The sequence below is a fragment of the Rousettus aegyptiacus genome, unplaced genomic scaffold (assembly GCF_014176215.1).
Source record: "Rousettus aegyptiacus isolate mRouAeg1 unplaced genomic scaffold, mRouAeg1.p scaffold_m13_p_2, whole genome shotgun sequence".
In the NCBI taxonomy this organism is placed as follows: Eukaryota; Metazoa; Chordata; class Mammalia; order Chiroptera; family Pteropodidae; genus Rousettus; species Rousettus aegyptiacus.
This window is the reverse complement of record NW_023416295.1, coordinates 98398074-98423901: the sequence shown is the minus strand read 5'-3', so window position 1 is coordinate 98423901 and position 25828 is coordinate 98398074. Positions and strand designations below refer to the sequence as shown.

At 33.8% G+C, this 25828-nt stretch overlaps 1 protein-coding gene across 5 annotated transcripts in view; it reads right to left on the bottom strand.

Moving 5' to 3' along the window:
* CEP83 (centrosomal protein 83) overlaps positions 1-25828 on the bottom strand; it is a 94127-nt gene that overhangs the window by 16110 nt on the left and 52189 nt on the right. For 4 of the 5 annotated variants that reach the window (XM_036236510.1, XM_036236506.1, XM_036236508.1 and 1 more), the window contains 5 exons: positions 24928-25072; positions 24666-24815; positions 13073-13148; positions 10743-10900; positions 9029-9158 (listed from right to left, as the gene is read on the bottom strand). In XM_036236510.1, coding sequence (XP_036092403.1) covers positions 9029-9158; positions 10743-10900; positions 13073-13148; positions 24666-24815; positions 24928-25072 — 659 coding nt within the window. Of the gene's footprint in view, positions 1-5621; positions 6652-9028; positions 9159-10742; positions 10901-13072; positions 13149-24665; positions 24816-24927; positions 25073-25828 lie in introns of those variants that run through there. The other variant, XM_036236511.1, reaches the window with a different exon arrangement.

Genomic DNA, 25828 nt, shown 5'->3' with positions numbered 1-25828 from the left:
GCCAAATGAACCAGGCATTTTCTCTATTGAAATTTTTAAATTAAGGATTCTGTTTCTTATCAGATATAGGACTATTCAGATTTTCTAATTCTTCTTATATTACTTTTGTTAAGAATTTAAAATTTGTTTATTTAGTTTAAATTGCATAATTAACAGTTGTTTTTATAGTATCCTTTTTGTTTTAATACTTATGTGTAATGATATCCTTTTTTCATTTATGATATTGTTCATTTCTGTTTATCTACCTACCTATCTACGTACGTACCTACCTACCTACCTATTTTGTGGGGATTATGGGGTAATTCAGGCTAAAGTTTTATCAATTTTATCAATCTTTTTAAGAAATCAACTCTTAGATTTTAAATTTTCTCTATTGTATTTTTTTCATTGACTTCTGCTCATATCTTGATGATGATGATGATGCCTGCTGTTAAATCTATCCACTGAGTTCATAATTCAGCTGTGTTTTTTAGTTCTAAACTTGCCACTTTTTTAATGGTTTCCAGTTTTCTGGTGCAAGTCTCAAGATTTCCTTTTATTTCTGAACAAACATATACAACATGGTAATTTTAGCCTGTATCTGGTAATTCCATTATCTGGATCCCCTATGGGGAGTCTGTTTATGTTGGTTTATTTCTCTTGACTTTTGATGGTATTCTTTATGTAGCCAGGGGTATTATTATTGCTGCTGCTGCTGTTGTTGTTATTATTATTATTATGCATTAGACTTAAGAAGTTTTAGGTTTACAGAAAATTAACAGAAAGTAGAGGTCCCTCCCTTCATGTAGTTCCCCCTATTATTAAAATCTTGCATTAGTGTGGTACATTTTTTAAAACTGATGAACCAACACTGATACATTGTTATTAAGTAAAATCCACAATTTACTCTTTGTGTTGTATAGTTTTATGAGTTTTGTCAACTGCATAATATCATGTACTCATCATTACAGTATCATACAAGATAGTTTCATTGCCCTAAAAATTCCCTGTGTTCTATCTATTCATTCCTCCACTTCACCCCCAGAACTTCTGGCAACCATTGAATTTTTGTTGCTTCCATAGTTTTGGTTTTTCCAAAATGCTATACAGTTGAAACCATACAGTATGTAGTCTTTTCAGACTGGCTTATTTAGCAATATGCATTCAAAGTTCCTCCATGTCTTTGCATGGCTTGATAGCTCATTTATTTTATACCACTAAGTAACATTCCATTGTATGATACAGCACAGATTTTCTTATTCATTCACCTATTGAATGACATCTTGGTTACTTCTAAGTTTTGGCTATAATGAATAAAGCTGCTATAAACATTTGTGTGCAGGTGTGTTTTCTGTTTGGGTTTTTTTTTTTTTTTTTTTTTGTATGAACATAAGTTTTCAACTAATCTGAATAAATACCTAGGAGCATGATCAGTGGATCATATGGTAAGACTAAGTTTAGCTTTATAAGAAACTGCCAAAGGGTCTTCTAAAACGCCTGAGACTTCCTGTTGTTCCATATACTTGCCAGTATTTGGTACCATGAGTGTTTTGGATTTTGGCGATTCTAATAGGTGCGTAGTGGTATCTGTTTGTTTTTTATTTAGAGCTGGACATATCAAAAATTGGGAAAAAATCTCGAAGTTTACAATGTTATTGTCCCTTAAAGTAGATTTACATTTATTCCTTGCAGGCAGCTAGGAGCTCAACAATGTAGATAAATACTCAGTTTTAAGGACTGAGATGATCTGAAGCTGTGCTTCAAGACTTGCAAGAGCCAGGTATATCCCTTCAGAGTCCAACCCAAAGCACTAGTGGACTTTCCTTAGAGGGAATCTGAGTCCCTCTGCCTGGAAGATTCAGAAATCCAAGTTTTGTTCCCCAAACCCTATGAGGTTGTCAAGAGCTTTGCTTCATTTCTCAGCTTTTCGGCTGTCTCTTTTAGAGTCAGTACTTTTCACAAAAAGAAAAAAACCTGAAATACCATGCTTACCTCTTTAGGTTTCCTACTTCTCCAAGACTGCTAATTCTCTGCCCTTCACAGAGACATTTTTAAAAAATATTTTATGCAATTCTTCTAATTCTCATGTGGAGAGCTGATCCACATGTTTCCCATAGCTTGTATCTACTAATTCCATTATCAAAATCATGTGCTCCTTTTAGATATTTTAGTTCAAATGATAGCAGACATTTAAAAGATGCGTATGTTTAATACTTCATTATTATATGACTATATAAACTTGCAATCTTAAAATCTAGTTAGGTTTCTCCATTTGTATTGCTCATTTAAATTACAGTAAAATACAAAATTTTTTACTTTCATCATCACCAAATCCTAATTGAGCGTGCGCGCGTGCATGCGCGCGCGCACACACACACACACACACACACAGCAAGAGTGCACAATTAACTGGGCCCTATATTAATCATAGCTAATACAAAATACAGGGATTTCTGAAGGGCATTCCAGTCTGTAATTACGAAATTAGGAAAGATGGTTTTCTAAAAAGGATAAGTAGTGAATTAGAGAGAATCTACAGGAACATGATATTACCCGAAGATTCTCCAGAGGGGATTAATGGATAAAAAGCATTGTTTGAGATGATTAATATGGCATCAGTATACAGGGACAGGTTCTAAAGTTTGCTTTTTAAGAGATAAATCTGGAAAAAAGTTTCCTAAAGACAGAGTTCAGGACAATGTTGTCCTCCTCCTCATCACAGTAAAAACAACCATTTACTAAGCACTTACTATTTTCCGGGAATTGAGCGAGAATTCAGTAAAAACAATGGTTGATTGGTTGACTGAAAGAGCTGATGAATGCCTTAGGTTCCATCACTACTAATCATTTCCTTGTGGACACCCCTATTGCCTTGACCCAAGTCTCCGTCTTCTTTAGACTTACCTGGAAAAACTCTGACCTTAGTTAAATACAACTGTCTACTGATTGCTTGCCTGAACCTACGCAACTGAACATATTTGACACACAACTATGCTGACTGGTCTCACCTTATATTAACCACTACTAACTTCAGATGGGCCTTGGCAATTCCACTAATTTTCCCTAATCCAATAACTCTCTCAAACTCATATATTTTTTAACAACTCCTTGTCTCTCTTTGAATCTCTGACACTTCCATTCTTCATAGTCTGACCTGATGAGAGGACTGATTCCTTTCTGCACTGAGAAAATAGCAGCAATCAGTAGAGAATTTGCACACATTTCCACTACACCTGTCAATTTACCAGAAATGTGTAATCATATATTCTTTTTTTCCAGTTATAGTAGATACACTGTGTTCTTATCCTAATGTTTTTCTGACTAATACAGAATTTCATTTCTATAAGTTGATTTTCTGATGCTACTGAATCATCCTATAATTTTCCCCTTCTTAAAAACAGCCTTTGACCCCCATGACCTTCCCTATCTACTACCCCAGGTCTCTGGTTCTTCCCAACAAAGCTCCTTAGAAAAACTCTAATTTTTCTCATCCAATTCCTCAATTCCCCTTCGAACCCACTTGTATACCTACTACTCTACAGAAATAACTTGACAAAGCCGCCAATAATCACCACATAGTCATATGAATTCTTAAGTCTTTATATTACCATTTTATCATGATACTCTCAGTGTCATTTGACACAGCTATTCCTTCTTGAAGCATTTTTCTTCACTTGGTAACCAGTACTTGGTTCTCCTTCTATCATACTGGCCACTCCTCCTCTATCTCCTCATCTTCTCAAATTCTAAAAAGAATTTAGAATTCCTCAAAGCTCAACCCTCTGACACATTATCTTCTCAGTCTTCTTTCATTTCCTAGATGACTTAATTTAATCCCACTGCTTTCAATATTTATATCCTGACGACTCCCAAATCTTTATTTCTAGTGCAGCCCTCTCCCCTGAACTCCCGCCACATAGCTGCCAGACTACTACGTAACATCTCCACGCAGAGGTCTAATGGCATCTCAGAGTCAACATGTCTAAAGGAGGCATCTTTATTTTAGCATCAAACCTGAGACTCTGAGCTAAGATGCTAGCAATAAGAAAAAAAATGGGGTGGGAAGAAATATGAGAGATGTTATAAAGGAAGAATTCACAGGCCCTAGTGACTGCACTGGGTTGAATAGTTTCTCCCAAATATTTATGTCCACCCAGAACCTCAGAATATGACGATGATATAATATAACCCAGGTCTTTGTCCTGGGTTTCTAGCACAGAGCTTCAAAAACTCTTGGAATTTCCTGACCGATAGGAGTATTTTTTGTTATTTATAACCAGCCCTTTTCAATCATACCTGAGTTTAAGCTAATGAGGTGACTTAGGGTGGGGCCCCTAGATAGCCTCAAGATGAAGCTGGTCACCAGAGAAGGTGAGAACTTTCAGCTCCACCCTATCTCCTACTCCCCAACCTCTATTTCTGAAAGGGGAAAAAGAAACTGAGCTCTATAAAGACTTGAACAATGAGACCCAGAAAGCTTCCAAGTTGGTGAACACATTGATTTGCTAAGTGGGCATGAAAGCTCTGTGCCTCCCCTTTACATCCCTTGCCCTATACATCTCTTCCATTTGGTGTTCCTTTTGTCCTTAATATAAACTTGTAGGTGCAAATAAAATGTTTTCCTAAGTTCTGTGAGACATTCTAGCAGTATTGAACCTGAGGACAGGGTCATGGGAATTCCTAATTTATAGCCAGCTGGTCAGAAGTACAAGTAGCCTGGGAACTGGCATCTGCAATAAAGGCAATCTTGTGAGACTGAACCCTCTAATTTATGGAATCTGATATAATACCAACATTTAACAGAATTGCTGGACACCCACTGGTGTCCACAGTATTAGAAAATTTGTTCGTGGTGTTAAAAACACTCTAAAGTGACTTACTTGGAAAAAGAATCTTTACAGATATAATCAAGTTAAGATGAGGTTTCACTGGATTGGGATAGGCCCAAAATCCAATATGACTGGTGTCCTTATAAAAAGAGACATCTGGACACAGAGACACAGACACATAGGGAGAACACCTTATGAAGATAGAGGTGGAGAATGAAGAGATACGTCTAAAGCTAAGGAACACCAAGGATTGCTAAAAACCATCAGAAGCTAAAAGAGAGGCAAGAAATAGATTCTCTTTTGGAGGGAGCATAGCTTTACTGGCACCTTGATTTTGGACTTCTAACTTCCAGAATGGTGAGAGAATAAATTTCTGTTGTTTTAAGCCACTCATTAAAAAAAGCCAAGAGTTGAAGTTATCTGTTATAGCAGCCATTGGAAGCTAATACAGTGATTGACTACTAGATTTGGGAAAGGGAGCCCTCAGGATGAATCAAACATCTGACTCCGAAGTGATTGTAAGAATGGCCTTCTACTGAAAGAAATGAAAGTTCAGAGGCCAAACTGGCTATAAAGATTGATTTTAATTTTGACTTCAGCAGTCCAATACAGTCACAGAAGAGTCAAACGGATGCCTTAGTGTTACAAACATTACAACACAAAAGAGTACTAGAAAAATCAAGAGAATACTGATGCAAGTATCACAGCTGGGATTCCCCTTTTACCACCTTCTAGCCTCTACCTCCATGTCCATTCTCCACTAAATCAAGCTCCTCTTTCCAAGTCAACTTAGTTCTGTCCTTTTATTCTTCTAAAATTTCCAAACTCTCAAATGCTTAATTATCTCTCTCTAATCTGAAGTACTCATCTCCAAGCTTTGCATTTCATGATTTCTATTTATCTACAGAGTATCTTCACTTGAGAGTCTAGCACATGTCTACATGGATACATTGCTATTATTTGGTAACTGCCTTGTGTTTAATCAAATATATCTTCTCTTTTGACTCTTCAACTGACACATGTTCTTAATTCCAATATGACAACTCCATTTGTTTCCTCTCATGGCTAAAATACTTCAATTTTGCTCTTTTTTCTTATTTAGCACTACATGCTGTAATTTTTTTTTCCCTTCAGAATACTTCTGGAAGTCACCTTTCATCTTCATTCCTATACCCCGAGCCCAAATTCCAGACTTCTTATCTCATTTTAAGTTTCGTATAACAGCTTCCTAAATGGCATCCCTGTCTTCAAGGTTTCTTCTCTCGTACACTACTAGTTCTCAAACTTCTGTGTCCATACAGATCACCTGGGAGTGATTAACAGTGTTCTTTAGGTATTGTATGTTATTTTATTTCTCTACCTAGATATATATGGTCATCAAAGGCAAGAATTAATTATGGCTTTTATTTTCTCCTAGCATAATGCAAGGCTGCACAACATAATCAATAGATATTTTACAACTTCAAGACTATGGTATGGTTCTTTTTTTTTTTTCTCAAAAGCATTCATAATAGTATCTAACCAAGAATTATTTCAGAGAGATATACTTTAGAATAGCAATAACAAGTTGTTAATTCAAGAACCTCAAAAGGAAAAGTACAACCGATACCAAGAGATCTCTCTTCATACTCACACTTCCGCAATGTGTGGAGAAAATATAGAGAAGACACCACTCACAGAAGGGTGCCCCAGCTCAAGATACCTGGTCGAGCTTTACCAAACTAATCAACACAGCAAAATATCATTATGTAAACACTCTACCAAAAAACACTTACCAGAAATGACATAGCTTTATCCTTTAAAGGTTGGAGCCATAAATAAACAGTGAGCCATCTTATCTAGCCTGGGGGGAAAAAATAAAGCTGTTGCTTCCCAATTTTAAGCCCTCTCACAGAAAATAACTCTAAAGGATAGTGATGTCTGCCCTAGAGTTAATATTTTGTGACTTGTTTTAGTCTTACTGTATAAGAAAGTTATGATTTTTATAATTTAAAGAACCCAAAAAGTCTGTTGCACTTTTATAAATTATATTTATTTAATCTTATAGCCAAAATTTTCAAATGGAAGCGTTATCTTTAACTTGAGTGGGAAGAGGTTCACGTTATAGAAATTATGTGTAGTGCTTATTCTGCCCCAGGAAATGATACTCATATGGATTATGCCTACAATGAAGAGAAAAACAGTAAAGTATTTGGAATCAATGAAAGAAGGAAATTAGAAGAGTAACAGTGCAGAAAAAGCACAGGATTGAGAGCTGGAAGACGCAGGTTTTAGTCATCGTGATGACTCTTACAAGTTAAGTGATCTTGGCTTCCTACCACTTCAGTTTCCTAATCTATAAAAACTATCTGAATGCTAAGTTGTTTCTCGCTCTAAAATTGTATATACTTGTATATACTTTTTATAGTATTTCTATGTCACACACGTTGTCTGTTTTTCCACTTTAATTGATGTAAAACTGTAAGCCTCTAGGGCAGTGTCCCCCAAAGGAGAACAGCTCTGGGTAATAATTATTCCCTCGACTGAGTTTAACAATTTCTATGGCTTCAAATCATAATCCACAGATCACATTTTAAAAACAGAAATGGATATTTGCTGTGTGCACATCCATCAATTGGCAGATATTTCAACAAGAAAAAAATTCGTCCTGGTTCATACTACTAAAGAAGTTATTTTGCAGGCTTCTTAAAAATATCACCTCTCTTCTTCACAGCATACCTGAGATTAGTTGATAAACTCTCTCACCACTGGATGTCACTTTTGCTCCAAAAGAAGTCAACCCAAAATAACCTCAATAATTAGAAGCTGATCTCTAAGATGCTTATTTCTAAAACCTCAACATAAAAATTTCTCTGTGAAAAGATCAAATCAGCTCTTATAATTTTTAGTGATTTCTTGAAAACATCTGGTTTCAGAGGCTTCTAGGTTTCAAAGAGTACAAAGAAGCATAAATAAAATTTCTAAGATCATTGCAAGCCATATAAAAATTCACTGAAATCTCAACAATACATGGCCTGAAAGAAAAAGTGATATACATGGAAAACATGTATATTTGAGTATAGAACACTTGAATTCCTATACAGTAAGTGCTGTTTGCTAATCTCATTGTTCTATTACTTCTAGCATTACAGAAAGAAAAAAGCCAAGAACATGGGGGAAGCAATGACTTTTAGACTTCTCATGCATGTTCTCATTCCAGCTATCAGGATGCATTTGGCAATTATATCTAATAACATAAATAAGTGACTAGGAATAGTGTCCTTGGTTTCCAAATTTAAGATATGGAAATGATTTACAGTTTTCTTCTTTTATGTAAATATGAACAGCTAACCTTTCCAATAAATATATAGGCATTAAGATACTGGTGTAGCTATGACCAGAAGCACCTTCCTCGCATCTGAGACCTTCTTACCTCCCCAAAACCAATGCCACTACTAAGATAACTTATCAAATGGAGACGTATCAAATCATTTGTGATGTCTCAACACATAACACACTCACCAATCTTGTGGACAATAACTGTTGAATTACTGCCACAGTGAGTCATGGTTACTGCTGGGGCCATGCTACATTCCTCGGGTTTGTTGAAGTAGAAAAGAAGTTGAAAACTACCGACAGGTGAATCATCTAATTACATTATTTCCATGATTCCCTGGACTAAAAACTAACAGTTTTTAGGTTCTGTATAAAATATGCCTGCAGAAGTGAAGCTTAAAAAGGATCATGGCTATGGGAACTAGCATGGCTGTTTCAGAAGCCAGGGGGTGGTCCTAGTTAGTTCCTACTGCTGGGGCAAGGAGATACTCGCTTCTATATTCCTGAGGTGGAAACAAAAAAAGCATTTTAAACACAAAAAATGATGTTACAAGTATTAGTTAAGCACAGCTGAAACAGGCCTAATCATCTAGTAATTTAAATTCAGTTAAATAAGATTAGCAGTTAAATAAGGTTGGTCTAGAAACATCATTACTGAAAAACACTGTCTTGGTGGGAAAATGCATGTCAGCTCTGAAAAACTGATTTGTACACAAAATTTAGAAATAAACTTGGGTGAGCACTTTGGATTTTCCGAATTGATCTCTGCAAAGTTGACAACAAAACATTATGTGTAAATATCAAATTAAATGTACCAGTAAAATCTCAGTTTTAATTATATATTTTATTCTAAAATAGTTAATTATGTTTTACTCTATCGAAATCACTTTAATAAGACCACTTGCCTTTTTCTGGGCAATTGCAGCTCGCTGTAATTTCTCTTTAGCTTGATTGTACTTTTCTTCTCTATCTGTGATACGCTCATGAAGCTTATGCTTTTCTTCTAACCACTGTACCTGTTTCTCTTCCAATGTCCTGTCAGAAGAATATTTGCAAAACATGGAAGTTAACTCTTAGGATTAAACAGACATTATCACAAGTATACTTAAACTTACTACTTGGTCCACCACATCCTTAATTATCCAATTGTAGGCATTCTTGCATGGCCACATATTTGCTAGTACTACATTATTTAGTACTTCTTACGAACCCCACACTGTGCTTATCATTTATGTTTTTATAAGAACCCTATGAGTTGGGTATGTCTATCATCTCCATTTTATAAATGAGGAAACTGAGGCTTAGAACAGTTAACTAACTTTCTTGAAGACTTATACCTAGTTAACGGCAGGACAAACATTTGATAACCAGCTCTGAATTATGATAAAAAACTGAGTTATAAAAACTGAGTCTAATAAAGTTAGCTAAAAATCAAGTCCGGTATCAAATCTTAATGTGGTATATTTTCTAGCTAGAGTAAAATTCGTATCAATGATATTTTAAATTAACATCATAATATCATATCTTTAAAGCTCTTCTGCTTTATATAATTCTTAGTTTCATTAATATAGGCAGTACAAATGAGATTTATAAATTCTGAGAAGTCAGATTACATGCCTAAAATCATACAGATTTTAAGTGTTTTAGCTGGGACCAAAATCATGTTCTATAGACCCCTACTTAGTCCAGCTATTTTCTGCTATACACTCCTATGAATAACATTCAGAAACCAATGATGAATTACTTAAATTTGCTAGCAATATTGTCATTAGAATTGTAAGTACATTTGAATCAAACATTTGAGGAGTCCAAAATACAAATTTCCATTTTTTGTAAAATATAAGCAAAATAATTTGGACCTTATGGAATATCAAAACACATTATGGACAAATATCTTGCTAACTTCCTTTTACTGAAATTCAACTATAAATGTGAATGCATGGGCAAGACTTAAAATATGAAAGAACAGAAAAATTAAAGAAAATTTTATGTAGCAAGGTAATCTTCAGAAAAATAAATTTGAACATAATATTTTATAGATTCAAATAACAACTTACAATACTAACATGTTATAAAGACAAAACAAATATAAAACAGTTATCTACCATATCTAAACAAAATTTTTCGGAGAATATAAGATCTTAAATATCACCAAAATCATCTTCCAACCAGTTTACTATACTGTCAACTACTAAACAAATAAATAAGCTTCTCAAAGAGAAAATCCAAAAGATTATAGTTTTAATTCTAGGAAGTTTTGCACTCCCCCCCCCCCAATTTTTTTTCTGCTGTTTAGAATAATTTAGATATTTGAAGTAAGAAATGTACTGGTTTACCCAATGAATAAATAAGTTTTTCTTTGAGGGTTTTCAGAATACTGTGGTCAGGTAGAACTTTAAAAGGCCTTCTTTCCTAAATGTTCTTTTTTGGGGAAAAAAATGTAATTCACAAGTCCATAAAGCTCATTCTCTAGAATGGACAACACCTCAGATCACTGTACACTGTCAAGAGGTATTTGTAACTAGCTCCCAAAACACATTCAATATGGAATTTTCATTAAAAGAACTATATATAGCAGAAAGACGAAATAATTTGTACATAAAAAAGAGCAAACTCTACTTTTCAACTTCCAGTTGTGCTTTTTCAGCTTGGCTTCTTAAATTTCGGCATTCCTGTTTTAATCGCTCCACCATTTCCTTCAATATTTGGTTTGAATTCAGCAACTCATTCTCTGACTGTTCAAGTGAGGTTACTTGAATCTGCAAACTACGGATTTGCTTAAAAGAGAAGAAAAAGAGAACCGTTAAGGCCACTAAACAAATTCAGTGGAATGTAAGAGGGGCAGAGGATACTAAACATCTTCTTCACAAAGGACCCACCCAACTGATGTACCTTTAAGGACACCTGAAGTGAAATAATAAACAGCTGCAGCATTAGGCCCATTAGCATGGGATCATTTCTTAATATAACTGAAGACTACCAAGAACCATATTCCCCAATCTATCACGGAGTCATCTTTCATCTTCCAAAACTAAGCAGGCTGGATGAGAGATACTAGGAGTGGGGAGAAAGGTTATCAGAGAGCAGGAAGGTGAGAGGAGAGAATTCAACTATTAGTCTCCTATTACACTTCTTCTAAACTCCTAGTAAAGCAGGTCAGCTGGGAAAGCTGCTAGGAAAATTCATTCTCCCACTCCCATGTACCTACACTCTGAGAAATCTAATAAATGGTAGGGACTGCTTGGCCTCTAGAGCTATTTATCAAACCATAAAATATCAATCAGGCCTTTTCTCCATCCCAACTTACCTTTATCAGGAAATAAGTTTTCTCATAAATAGCTACAGGCATACTTCATTCTATTGTGCTTTGCTTTATTGTGTTTCACAGATGTTGCATTTTTTTACAAATTGAAGGCAAGACCCTCCACCAGGAAAAAGATTACGATTCACTTTATTGCAGTATTTGCTCGACTGCAGTGGCCTGAAACAAAACCTGCAGTATCTTGGAGGTATGCCTGTGATTATCTAGTTATAGATTAACAGGCTAGGAAGATTCACATTGCTTTTATGTTCTATCCAAATAATCGTCATTTATAACACAATTACACCCGCTTTCACCACAAGGCATTTTGTCAACTAATAAACAAGTCTTCCTTTTCCTTTCACTTATTTCAATTCTTTTAGCCATTCTCTGAGAGAAGTTTGGAAGCAGAGAGTCAAGAGCCTCGGGATTAAAGATACCATTATGAGACTCAAGACTCCACCACATTCTTTATACAATAAATTAATGGGAGGTAATCTCATACTGCTTGATGGTAGCAAAACCAAATTAGACAGGAATACATATGCCCAAAGAGCAATCGTCAGTGGAATAAAGTAAAATGGTATGTCTCAGAGTTCTATTTTAGAATGAATTTCTCCATGAATAATTATTCATGTCTTTATTTTTAATTGGAGTTGTAAACAGTGTATCAGTATTACTCCTGAATAAGCAAGCAACCTTCAAGGAGCTTACTACCTCTCCACATCTATAGGATGACAGAAAACCCAATGCCAATGATATTACTAGATAACTTCAAACACTATGCGCTCTCTTAGTTGAGACTTAAGACACTATAACTACATATACAGAGCAATCAATGCCAGCTAACGTGCAAACACAAATCTTAAAAATGGAATCCTATTTCAAAATTTAGAGGGAATAAACCATTTTAAACTAAAAATTAAATAGAATTCAGAAAAGAACACTCTTCCATGTTTTCCTCATATAATAAATCTTTCCTGAACCCAAATAACTTAAGTTAAAATACAAATTTCCCTCATAATTACAACTCTTAGATTTCTCAGGGATAGAGTAAGAAATGGCTCACAGAATAAGAAATATAAAGTTATAAGTCAATCACGCAAGTAACTTAAAAACTGGATAATCTTTCTAGTCAATGTTTAAAATTCAGAATATCAAAATACTGTCCTTTAAACAAACAAACAAACAAAAAATTCATCATGGGCCATTGCATATAAAAATATCTTAAGAAAAACAGCAGTTGGCAAAACAAGCTTACTAGAGCTCAGAGGTTTAAACATTTCTATATATCGACATCATTTATTATCAATTGTCATGATTAGATTTTCAGAATACTGATACACAAAATTCCAATAGATTCAAAACACAGATTTAAAGAAGCACTTAAAAAATAAAAGCAAAGCAACAAACAAACAAGGCAAACCAACAACTCATAGAAACTGACATGGTTACCTCGTGGTTACCACAGGAAAAGGGGAGTGGGGAAGAAGTAGAAAAGGGTAAAGTGGGGATGGAAAATTTCACTTTGGGCGGTGAATATAATGCAATATACAGATGATACACTATAGCACTGTACACTTGAAACCTATATAATTTTATTAACCAATGTCACCCAATAAATTTAATTTAAAAAAAAGGGAAATACCTGTTTGAGGTCAGAATTTTCATTTCTCTCTTTCTCTGCATTTTCAATATTGACAATTTGTTGTTGAAGTTTTAACCTGAAAATCACAACCCAACAAAAGCCATTATTAAGAATCCGTAGTTCATATATTTTGCCTCGACAATCATTTTACTGAGTGACCTTATCAACACCAGGCGCCGTGCTATGAAAACTGGCAGACACAAAGATAAAGATTTTGACTTCTGTCAGCCAAGTTTTGTTCACATATAACTGAAATTTAACATAAATTTCTGCTTTTTTTATGAAAAACTCTACAACTATGGGCATAGAGAAGATAAGAAATCAGGTCTGTCTAGGAAGGCAAGAGGAAACTACCTAGGGATTAAAATCTTATAGGTAGGGTTTTGATAAATGTGGGGAACGGCCTGAGCAAAAGGCCTTTGGTGGAAGAGTGCATGTGTTGCTAAGGCGTCACACAGTAATCCAGTTTAGAAGAAGCCATCTTACAAATTCTAAATAAGACAAGCTGCAATTATGATTATTTTAACAAATGATCAAAATAGACCTGGCTGATGTAGAATTATAAACCAGAAAATCAAAACTGCCATGAGAAAAACATAATTGTAAAACATTACAAAACAAAAGCCATGCAAATTTTGCTAATTACTCCTTCTGCTACATTTTATGTTGGTTACTATGTCCATATTTTAAAATAAGTTGGGGTCAATTACACACTATAAATGATCTGGAGAAACTGAAGAGGAACTAAAAAAAATTATCAAAGTGACTAATGAAATAGAAAATGATTTATAATAAAGAAAGTTAAAGGAATGGAAGCTATTTTATATAGAAAAAAAACAAAAAACATAAGGGTCAAGTTCATTATTATCTTCATGTAATGACAGAATGCTGAACATTTTATCACTATGGCAACAAGAAGCCCAAACCAGAAGAAACAGGCTTGAATTCTAACAGAAAAGATTCTAACTGGCCAAACCGTGGAACAATAATAGGATAAAACAGAGTAAGGTTCCCAGGGTGGGTCTCTCCTTTCTGGATTATCTGAGACAGAGAAAATACTTTCCGGTCTTGAACAGTTGAAAAATGTACCCACCGACAAGCAAAGAGTAGGACAAGACTGTCTCTCAAAATCCATTACAGATTTGATTCTAGAATTATAGGAGATAACATTTAAATTAATAGTGCATAAAACCTCGCATTCGTAAATACATGTATCTCTTCCAGAAGTAGTTCTTTCCAGAGTAATAAAAAATCAAAAACCTTGTCCCAAAACATAACCTACAACTTAATCAACATAACATTTAAAAATCTCTCAACTTAATCTACATCATTAGGAAGCCATTAAGTTTTAGAATTAAAAAAAAAAAAAAAAGATATAGGGGACTCAGAGTAGCTGAAGATAACAAGCAGATGTCTAGTTCTGTGTTATGTATGTCTTGCAAAACAATACAGAAAAGCAAGGAGAACAAATAAAGCCACACAAAACCAAATCCTCACAATGGGAGACAGAAAATGCCCAAACTTCAAAACATCTCTAAGTAAAAAGAGGAAAATCATTCCCCAGCAAGAGATTACTCAGGTTCCTGACTGGATGTCTTTCCAGTGAGCAGGAGCTCCCTGCATGTGAATGGACTTAATTCATCCATTAAAATAAAAAGATCTATGCTTTGGATCCAAAGCAAGACCCAACTATATGGTACACATGAAAGACATTTAAAAAACAAAATGAGAAATACTAAAAATAAGGACACAAAGATACACCAGGCAAATGGAAACAATAAAAATGGAGTAATGACTGTATCAAACAATGTGGAATTCAAGCAAAAAAAAATTAAATGGCAAAAAAACAGCACTTTTAAATGCTGCCACAATTCACAATTAAGATATAACTGTTATGATTATCTATATACCAAATAATACGATCATCTTTATGAAGAAAAAAGAACCTACAAAAATGCAGAGTCATAGATATAAACAAACTAATGATAATAGAACACTTTAATATCACTCTTTGTAGATGAAAATCAAGTGGACAAAGAAGTACACATAAGATCAAAACATCATAGTTAATAAGGTAGATCTCATGGATTTATACATCAAACTTTATAGTTTTATAATTGTGCACTTTCTTTTCAAGTCCTTATGTAACACTCACAAAAACTGACGATCACATATTACAGAACTGAGATGAAGGACTGAGTACAAGACTAGGGTGAAGCAAATGAGGTGCCCAGGGTACAAAATTTAAGAAGTTCATTTTAGGGCCCCTGCAAGTACAGTATCACCCTGGGGCCTCACTTGTTTTACTAGTCCTGCCCTTGATATAGTATGCCACAAAGGAAACATTCCTGTGTTCCTTAAGAAACAGAAACAATACTCTCTGATCACACTGCAATAAAACTAGAAATTAACAACAACAAAAGCCCTCCCACCTGGAATTTCAAAAACCTTCTGTTATGGACTGAATTGTGTCTTCCCCAAAATTCATACACTGAAGTCCTAACCCACCAAGTACTTCAGAATGTGACTGTATTTGGAGATAGAGAAAACACCATGGAAGAAGGTAACCTTCTGCCAACCAAGGAGACAGGCCTCAGGAGAAAGGATCTGCCAACATCTTGAGATCTCAGACTTCTAGCCTCCAGAACTACAAGAAAATAAATTTCTGTTGTTTAAACCACCCTACCTGTGTGGTATTTTGTTATGACAGCCCTAGCAAACTATTTACTTTACTTTATATTAAACAACCACATCTTCTATTAAACAACTCTTCAGTGAAAAAGAAAATACAAACTGAAATGAAAGAACTTTTTAAAAAATAACTAAAACGTCATTCATAGATACATTTAAAGCAGTGATTTAAAAAAAAAGCACTAAACACTTTCACCAAAAAAATGAAAGAATATTAGTTGAATTAAATTTCTAATTTGAAAAAGAACAAACAGATGAAGTAAACTAAAGAACGCACAAGGTATATATGTCATGATCTTAGAAAACTCTAAAGAATCCATAAAGCAGCTAAGAGAAAATCCACTTTAGTGAGGTAATAAAGTTCAAGGTCAATATATCAAAGTCAACTAACTATATGTCTATACGCTAGCAATAAACAATTAGAAAGTAAAAAAAAAAAAATTTAACTCCATTTATAATCACATAAAATGCTTAGGAATAAAATGTAACACAAGATAAGCATGACATACACAATGAGAATTACAAAACTCTGATGAAAGATATTAAAGATAGCCTAGAGAGATATGCCATAATCATAAACTAGATAGGCTCCAATATTGTTTAGATAACAATTCTCCTCAAACTGAGCTAAAGACTCAACACGATCCCAATCAAAATCTTAACAAGCATTTTTTAAAAGGTGACAAATTGATTTTAAAATTTATGTGGAAAGGCAAAGGACCTAGAAGAGCCAAAACAATCTTGACCAAAAAAAAAAAAAAAAACAAAAAAAAACAAACAAACCACGGTAGAGAACTTGTACTGCCTTAATCAAACTTACTATAAAGCTACAGTAGTCAAAACAATTTGATATTGGTGTCAAGAAAGACATACAGATCAATGGAACAGAACTGAGTCCAGAAACAGACACACACTTATATGGTCAACTGATTTCAACAAAGTTATTGAAATAATTCAATGGGAGAAAAGGTCGCTTTCAAAAAAGGGTAGTGGAACAACTTGATACCTTTATGGAAATTAAAAAAGAATGTCTACCATCACCTCATACTATACAAAAAGTGGCATCGATTGGACCATAGACCTAAATATTAAAAAAGAAAATGTTAATCTTTTAGAAGAAAACAACATAAATCTTTATAACACAAGATTAGGCAAAAATTTCTTTAAAAGAACATAAAAAGCACAAATTTTCTAGAAAATAAAAAATATGACAAAATGAATTTCATCAAAATAAAAATTATTTTCAAGATACACAATTTAAATAAATAAGAAAGCAAGCCATAGACTGGGGAAAATATCTGTAAAACACATATCTGACAAAGGGCTTGTATGTAGAACACATAAAGAACTGTTTCAACTCAACAAGATAATATCCCATTTTAAAAAATAAACAAAATATTTGAACAGACGCTCACAAAAGTGAAGTCTTCTATAAGCATATTAAAAGATGCTAAACATCACTAGCCATCAGGGAAAATCAAATTAAGACCACAATGACATATTACTACACATCTGCTAGACTTGCTAAGGTAAGAAGACTGATGACAAGTGTCAGTGAGGATATGTGAAACAAATGGAACTCCAATATATTGGTAGAGGGAATGAAAAACAGTACAACCACATTGGAAAAGAGTATTATATATGTTACAAAATTAAACACACACTTACATATGACTAGATATTTAACAAAGATATAAAAACTGTCCAAAAACTTGTACATGAATGTTATAACATTATTCATAATAGCCCCAAACTAATTACAATCCAAATATTTGTCGGTCATGAGGATGGATAAACAAATAATGTTAGAACTACTGATATATCCAACAACATGGACAAATCAGGGACTACTTAAAGATGGAGCTCGGCGGAGAAGTCAACTGCAAAGAGACAAGGGCAAACATTCAGGGTGATGGAGCTGTTCTATGTGTTTATTGTGGTGATGAGTGTACAACTGTATGCAATTATCAAAATTCATCAAACTGTACATTAATTTAAATGGATGAATTTATTTTATGTACATTAAACACCAACAGATTATAAACACTTTTTAATAGAAAAAAGCCAGAAGATTAAAAGTAGAAGTTAATGAGGTAGAAAATAAAGCAGTTGATTCAATAAATCAAAATCCTAGTTAAAAAAAACCCATTGGAATGTACACTTAAAAATGATTAAAATAGCAAATTTTGTTATATTTTACAATAAAAAATAAAGCACTAGCTGACTTGATTAAGAAAGAGAGGAAAGCACATATACAAAATAAGAAATGACCAAGGTAACATAAGCATTGACACAGAGAAATTAAATAATAAAAAACTATTTTGTAGACCTCTATGAACATAAATTTGAAATACAGATGAAATGAGTAATTTCTTATGAAAATAAAGATTAATGAAATTGATCCCAATAAAGACAGAGCTTAAACAGGCTTTCTATAGAAGAAACAAAATGTTACCAAAGAACTGTCCCAGAAAAAGGCACAAGCCTACATGGTTTACAGGGGAATTCTACTAAGCCTTCAAAAAGCAAATAATTCCACTGTACTGTATTTGTCTCAGATCAGTGAAAAACAAGTAAATCTTCCTAATCTTTTTTTAGGAGCAAGAATAACATTGATGCCTAAACAAGATAAAGACATCACACAAATATACTACAGACCAAGTACTACATAAAGCACTAACCAATAGAATACACCACCACCTTAAACCAACAAAGACACAAAGATCAAGAGAATTTTATTCTAGAAATTATGGTTAGTTCAAGATTATGTTACATTAACAGTGCTAAGGGAGGAAATATCATGATAATCTCCAGAGATGCTAAAAAAAAAAAAAAAAAAAAGGCAAGAAAAAAAAAAACCAAACTTGATAATTTTCAATATCATGATTGATAAAAACACTCAGGAAAATAAAAATTGATAGATACTTTTTTAAATGATAAAATATACAAATACCTTAGTCCTAAAGCTAGCATCTTAATGAAAAAATAGTAGAGAGATTTCCAGTATGATCCTAAACAAGAGAAAGACCCTCACTATCTCCAAAACTACTCAATACTATACTGGAGGTACTTGCCAGTGCAATTGGTAAAGAAGTAAAACTCTCTGTATTTGTAGATGACATGATAGAATACTTGAGAAATGCTAGATAATTTATAGTAAAACTAACACAAACTATAAAATAATTTATTAAGTTAGGAGGATAGAAAATTAACATAAAAGTTGACAGTCTTCATGAACAAGCAATAATGAGTTGTAGAACAAAATGGGGAAAAAACACATTTACAACAGCAACAAAAAAGATTAAGTACTTGGAAATAAGCAACAACGTGTCAAAACTATATAAAGTTTTAGAACTCTCCTGAAAGACACAAAAAGAAATTTCATTAAATGGAAATAAGTCTCCTTTCTTGAATAGGACAACTCAATCTCATAAAAATGTCAGTTCTTCCTTAGTTAAAAAAAGTTAAAGAAATCCCAATAACAATACCAAAAAACTTTTTTATGAAGCTAGACATTGATATTCAAGTTCATATGAAAATAAACAAACATGAAAGGATAGTCAAGAAACTACTGAGAAAAACTATGAAGACAGAGAAACCAATCAGGCATTAAAACATACTATAAAGCCTTTATAACTAAAATATTGTGGTAATGGCTCATAAATAGACAGACAAACAGATCAGTGAAACAGAAGTCCAGAAATATAACCAAGTATAAATGCAAATTTAAAATAAAGGTATCTTCAAAATCATTGGGACAAAGACAGTTTTTAAATAAAAGAGTGAGACAATTGCTTAGTCATTTAGAAAGAAAATTAAACCCATACCTCATAATATATAAAATCCACTCGAAACAGATCAACTATCTCAATAAATGCAAACTATGAAAGCATACAAGTGCAAAAAAGTGAATTCCTCTTTAACTTCAGTGCAGATAGAGACTATGATTTAAGGAGAAAGGGGAAAAATGGCATAGATAGAGGCTTTGTTCATCTTTCTTGCAACCAAATCAAAGTTGTGACAGAAACACAGAGCAAACAGTAAGCCAAGTCACTTGGGATCTAGATGAACAGAAGCACTACAACTAGAGAGAGTTAAGTAACAGTGGAAGGTAGGAGGGGGCAAGACACGAAGCTGCCTGGTCCCAAGTGGTTGAGTAGAACGCAGGCCAAAACATCGGCAACTAGCAGCTTCAGACGTCTCTTAAAGGTGCCGTATCCACGAGCAGACTTTTCCAGTGACAGACCTGCTATCTCTGAGCACCAGTGCTATGACTACTGCACGGGGTGAGGTGGGATGGGGGGGAGACGGGGGAACTAGGAACTTACAGGAGGACACTGAGTTGTCTGAGCAAGGGCTGGAGGCAGAAGTGCTGGTGGTATCCACTGTTCCTCTGTTGAGCCCCCCACCTTCCCAGTGTGCAGACTCAGAGCAGCCATAGCTGAGATGTCATCAAACTGGGTAAGAGAGGTTGCTCTGCCCAGAGGATTCCCTGAAACTCTGTCTCCCCCAACCTGCAGCTTCACCCAAGCCACATGCAATTGTGTTTTCTGTGTGTCTAGTACTCTTTGCTGAGCCAACTCCAAGACTCACACTGGTGGCAGCTGACTGCGGTTTCTGTCATGGCCTAATACACAAGGCCGCACTAATAAGACTTAGGAGCTTTGCTTAGTACATAGAAACAGACAGAAAATGGCAGCCAAAATGGAAGATAAAAAAGCAGAAACCATATGAGAGAACAGAATAGATATCCAGAAATAACAGAGTCAGGCAATCTAAAAGATGCGGAGTTCAAAACACTGGTTATAAAGATGCTTAATGAACTTAGAGAAAGTATAGATGAATTCAGTGAAAACTTTAACAAAGAAATAAAAAACAAAAATGGAAATGGAAATTATAAAAGGGAATCAGTCAGAAATGACGAGCACATCTGAGATGAAGAGTGTATTAGAAGGAATCAACAGAGTAGATGAAAAAGATTGAACCAGATATAGAGGACATCCCCGGGAAGCCAAGGACACCCAAAGAGAATGGCAAGAAAAAAGTAACTAAGAATATTAATTTAAGGAACCTATGAGACAAAATTAAATGTCACAACATTCATGTTATAGGGGTACCTGAAGAGGGAGAACAAGAAGTAGAATATATATTTGAGGAAATAATGATGGAAAACTTCCCCAATGTGGTGAAGGAAATGGACATACAATCCCAGGAAACTCAGAGAGTCCCCAAAACCAGAAACCCAAAGAAGCCCACACCAAGATATCACAGTTAAAATGCCAAAGGTTAAATACAAAGAGAAAACCTTAAAAGTAGCAAGAAAAAAGCAGTTAGTTACCTACAAGGGAGTACCCATAAGGCTGGCAGCTTATTTCTCAAAAGAAACCATACAAGAGAGAAGGGCTTGTCACAAAATATTTAACGTGATGAAAACCCAGGATCTACAACCAAGAATACTTTATCCAGCAAAGCTATCATCCGGAGTCAAAGGATAGATATAGGGCTTCCCAGATTTAAAAAAAAAAAAACTAAAGGAATTTATCAATGCCAAGCCAGTATTACAGGAACTGTTGGAAGGATTTCTTTAAGAAGAAAAAATACGTATCAAAAAACATGAATAAAGAATGGTAATAACTACATTCCTATCAACAAGTACCTCAAATGGAAAAGAATTAAGTGCTACAACCTAAAGGTAGAATGGCTGAAGGGAAAAGAAAACAAGATCCCTACATATGCTGCCTATGAGAGACTCACTTCAGATTAAAAGACACATACAGACTAAAGAGAAGGGGATGGAAAAACACATTGCCTTGATGGGCCTAGAGGGTATTGTGTTGAATAATATAAGTCAGACAGAGAAAAACAAATACCAGATGATTTCCCATACATATGAAATCTAAAGAACGAAATAAACAACAAAAATGGAAATAAACTTATAGATACAGAGAATATTTTGAGGGCTACTAGATGGGAGGAAGATTCGGGGGGAAAGGCGAAAAAGGGCAAAAGAATTAAAAAGTACAAATGGATAGTTATTAAGTAGACATGGAGATATAAAGCGTAGCATAAGGAAATAGTCAATAATGTAATAAATATGTAAGGGGATGAGTAGTATTAGATTTAGTGTGGTGATCACTTTGTGAGTTATATAGCTCTCTAATCACTATGCTGTACAACTAAAACTAATGTATTGTTGTATGCCAACTATAATTGGAAAAAACTCATTAAATTGTACAATGTAAATACGAACAACTAATTATATTTCAATAAAGCCAGAAAAACATAAAAATAACTGATTTAAAATCCAGTCAATAAGAAATTAATACATTTGATTACATAATAAAACATTTGTATGACAAAAAGTACCATAAACAAAGTTAAAAGACAACTGATAAGCTAGGAAAAACACTTGCAACATATGTCAAAGATAAAGGTCTAATATCTGTAATATATAAAGAATCCTTAAAAAGCAAGGTAAAAAGACCAAAGAAAGCCATAGAAAATAAGGGAACACATGAACAGGCAACTGTCAAAAATATATATATATAAATGGCTCTTCCACATTTGAAAAACTGTTCAATCTCATCCATAAATGCAAATTAAACTACACTGAGATACAAAGTGGTACGATTCTCTTGGATGGGAATTGGAATATCTAACAGAGCTACATATGCGTTTACCTTCTGACCCACCTATTCACTTTAGAAATTTACCCTGAAGATACAACTCCAATGATATGAAAATACACACACGTACAAGATTAAGATTATTGATTGTGGCACTGTTTGTAATCACAAAATACTGGAAACAAACTAAATGCTCAAACCTAGGAGACTGGTTGAATAAACGTACACATATGAAATGAGGTTTAACACACCTATAAAAAGGAAGAGGAACATCTCTATGAACTAACATGGAGTGATTTCCAGGATATACTGATAAGAAAGGGGAAAAATTTATACATGCTTCTGTCATTTGTGTGTGTATGGAGGAAACAAACAAGAGGAACAAATGAGAAGCTAATGAGATTAATGGTGGAGCAGGTAGGGTGAGGGATAGGAAAAGGGTAAAATGGATGTGCGGATTGGTACTTTTTTTTTTTTTATTAGTTTCACATATACAATCCATTGGTTAGATATACTTTTTGTATAGTTCTTTTAGAACCATGTTAATGTTTCACATAGTTGTGTTAATAAATAAATAATAAGGATGAAGTGGGAACTCAGAATAAAATAGAAATAAGTGAACCAAAATGGAATAGAAAGAAACAAATGTATTATAAATGAATACTGTAACCCCAGTGAAAGGAGGTTTAGAGGGAAAAGACCTAAGAAACTTTGGAAAGTAGATTTTGACAAGATATTCACAGGCTAAAGACAAAAAAATGAAATAAAAAAGAACTACACACAAATATTACAGACTAATTAATAAGCTTGTTTTTCAGTTACAAATTAGCAATTCCAAAATTACATGTATTCTAGAACTGAGAAAATAAGTAAATATATTATAGAAAACAAGAGCCACATTTTTCATTGCGAAAGAAGAGTTACAAATATGAAAAAAGGCTAGAAGGATCACCATGGCGTTGAACTAGAATTGGAAATATCAGTATGAACTAACAATTATTAATATACACATATAGAAAAAAATGTCTATCTGTATACCTAAATATATTTCCTAGCTCAGTTCACTGAGCAGGCCTAGAAGCAATGACACTGTAATTTCAAATAAATACACCTAGAGCTGAGATTTTGGTTTCTGAGTACCATTTTCCAATATACTGTAAAGGAGGCAGAGCACCTTAGAAAAATGGCTGACTCTGGCCCTGGAGCAGGGAAAGTAGAAGATTAGACCAGAACATCTTGAAATACAAGAAATCAAAACACGATGGAGTCATATCAAAAGGACATAGAAATCAACTTGAAAGAGCTTCCAATGGCCAAATAAATCTGAGAATATCTAAGCAACAAAATAAATTATAACAAAATATAATAACCCACAGAATAAGAATCCATGCATGCAGACACATATAAATATAGTATTTAGACAGCAGGGAAAACTTTTCAAGAAAATTCCAACTAATAAATGTAGAAAAAATGATGAAAATAAAAAACATTTGGCAAACTCTAAAGTATTAATTGTTTAAGGCAAGAATTACCAATGGATGTTAAAATTAGTAGAGGAATGTACGATGAGAATATTTACATTATCTCAAAGTATATCTCCATAATTATATATTACAAAGAGGAAAAAAAAATAGTCATTTCATAGTGGAAAAAAATCTGGCAGATACCAGTTTAACCAAGTGATCAAAGTTAGCATCACCAGTAAGAGGACAAATCATGTATCTTATGATATGATGCACTGAGGACTGAAGACACATGGTCTTGACTTTGGTGTTATTTTTGCTAAAAATATATAACTTGAATTTAATTAAATGTAATAATTAATAGAATGTAAGACAAACTCAAATTGAGGGATCACCTAAAAAATAACCGGCCAGCATTCCTCAAAATGTTCAAGATTAAAGGAGATTAAATAAAGGCAATGTGTGATTCTGGACTGTATCTTGTACCAAAAAAGGGACACCAATGGCACAACAGGTAAAATCTGAATAGTCTACAGACTTGTTAACAGTAATATTTGATTTCCTAATTATATTAATGTGAACTTTGTTAGCTTTGATTATTGTAATATGGTTATATCAAATCTTAGTATTTGGAGATCTGGGTGAAGATTATGTGGGAATTCTTTGTACTACTTTTACAATGTTTTGTTAGCTCTGAAATTATTTCAAAATGAAAGTTAAATATATATATATATATATATATATATATATATATATAGAGAGAGAGAGAGAGAGAGAGAGAGAGAGAGAGAGAGAGAGAGATATGAAAATAACCTAATACTCTGAAGTTCCCTTTTGGCCGACTCTTCTGCCATCTGCGAAGCCCGCAATTTCTCTTCACACTGATCCTTTTCAGATTGTCTCCAGACACCATATTCCATTTTCATTTTCTCTAAATCCGCTAATCTGTTCTCAAGTTCTAGCCTAAAACAAAAGATGATGATTATGTTACAAAAACTCAATAAGGATAATACGACAGCAAAATGTTTTCATTTGCAAGGAGATTTAACATAAAATAAGGTAATTACGTACTTACTTTTCATCTTGCAATGCCACAAGTTTTTGATAACCTTCATCCTTGGCAGCTTGTACTTTACGTATTAATTCACGATCCTTTTCTACTAAGAGCACTTTATGGTGTTCAACAGCTGATTTGAGAATTTCATTGTCTGATTGCAATCCTAGTATTTTTTGAGAAAAACGTACCATATTTAATTCTATTAAGATGAAAAATTGCAATTAACAGCAAGCATTCATAAGATGGTAACACAATTAGAAGTGTAAAAAGTCAGTCTCTGGATACATATTCTCTCAAGAATCATTACACTGATAAACTTCATAAGAATGAAACAGACTAAAACTCATGAAAATATTAAGAAAAAGTTATATACATTTATTCATTTGAGAACCAGGGACATCAACCAGACGATATCTAAAGCAATTTAAATACTTCCTTCACCTCTAAAAGGGTTTTGTAATCTAAACCCCAGAGACGGCATCATCATAAAACTGGCTGGAAGCAAAGTGAATAACATCACAGAACCCTTCAAAATCTATCGTTTTAGCAGAACTGTTAGATGTCTAGTAGAAATATAAATTGGGAACTTTCAAGTTTGTCCAATGAATTCAAAAATCTTTCTTGTAATGAGATGGCAAACATTTTATTGATATAAGAACTAAAATTCATATCTAACTCAGTTAAAAAAGAATGCAGAACTGGATTCCCAAACTCTTTATGTTCCTAAAAAAATTTACTCCCTAATAACTCTATAAATCCATGAGTCAACATCAAGTAGAAATTAATAATGAAAACAATCATTCATCATAAGCTCTGTCTGAAACTACAGAGGCCATTTTATCTAAAGACCAATTCAAGGACAGTTACAGATCAAAGGCAGCTTATTTAAGTACTTAAGTCAGGAATAATATAATTTCTA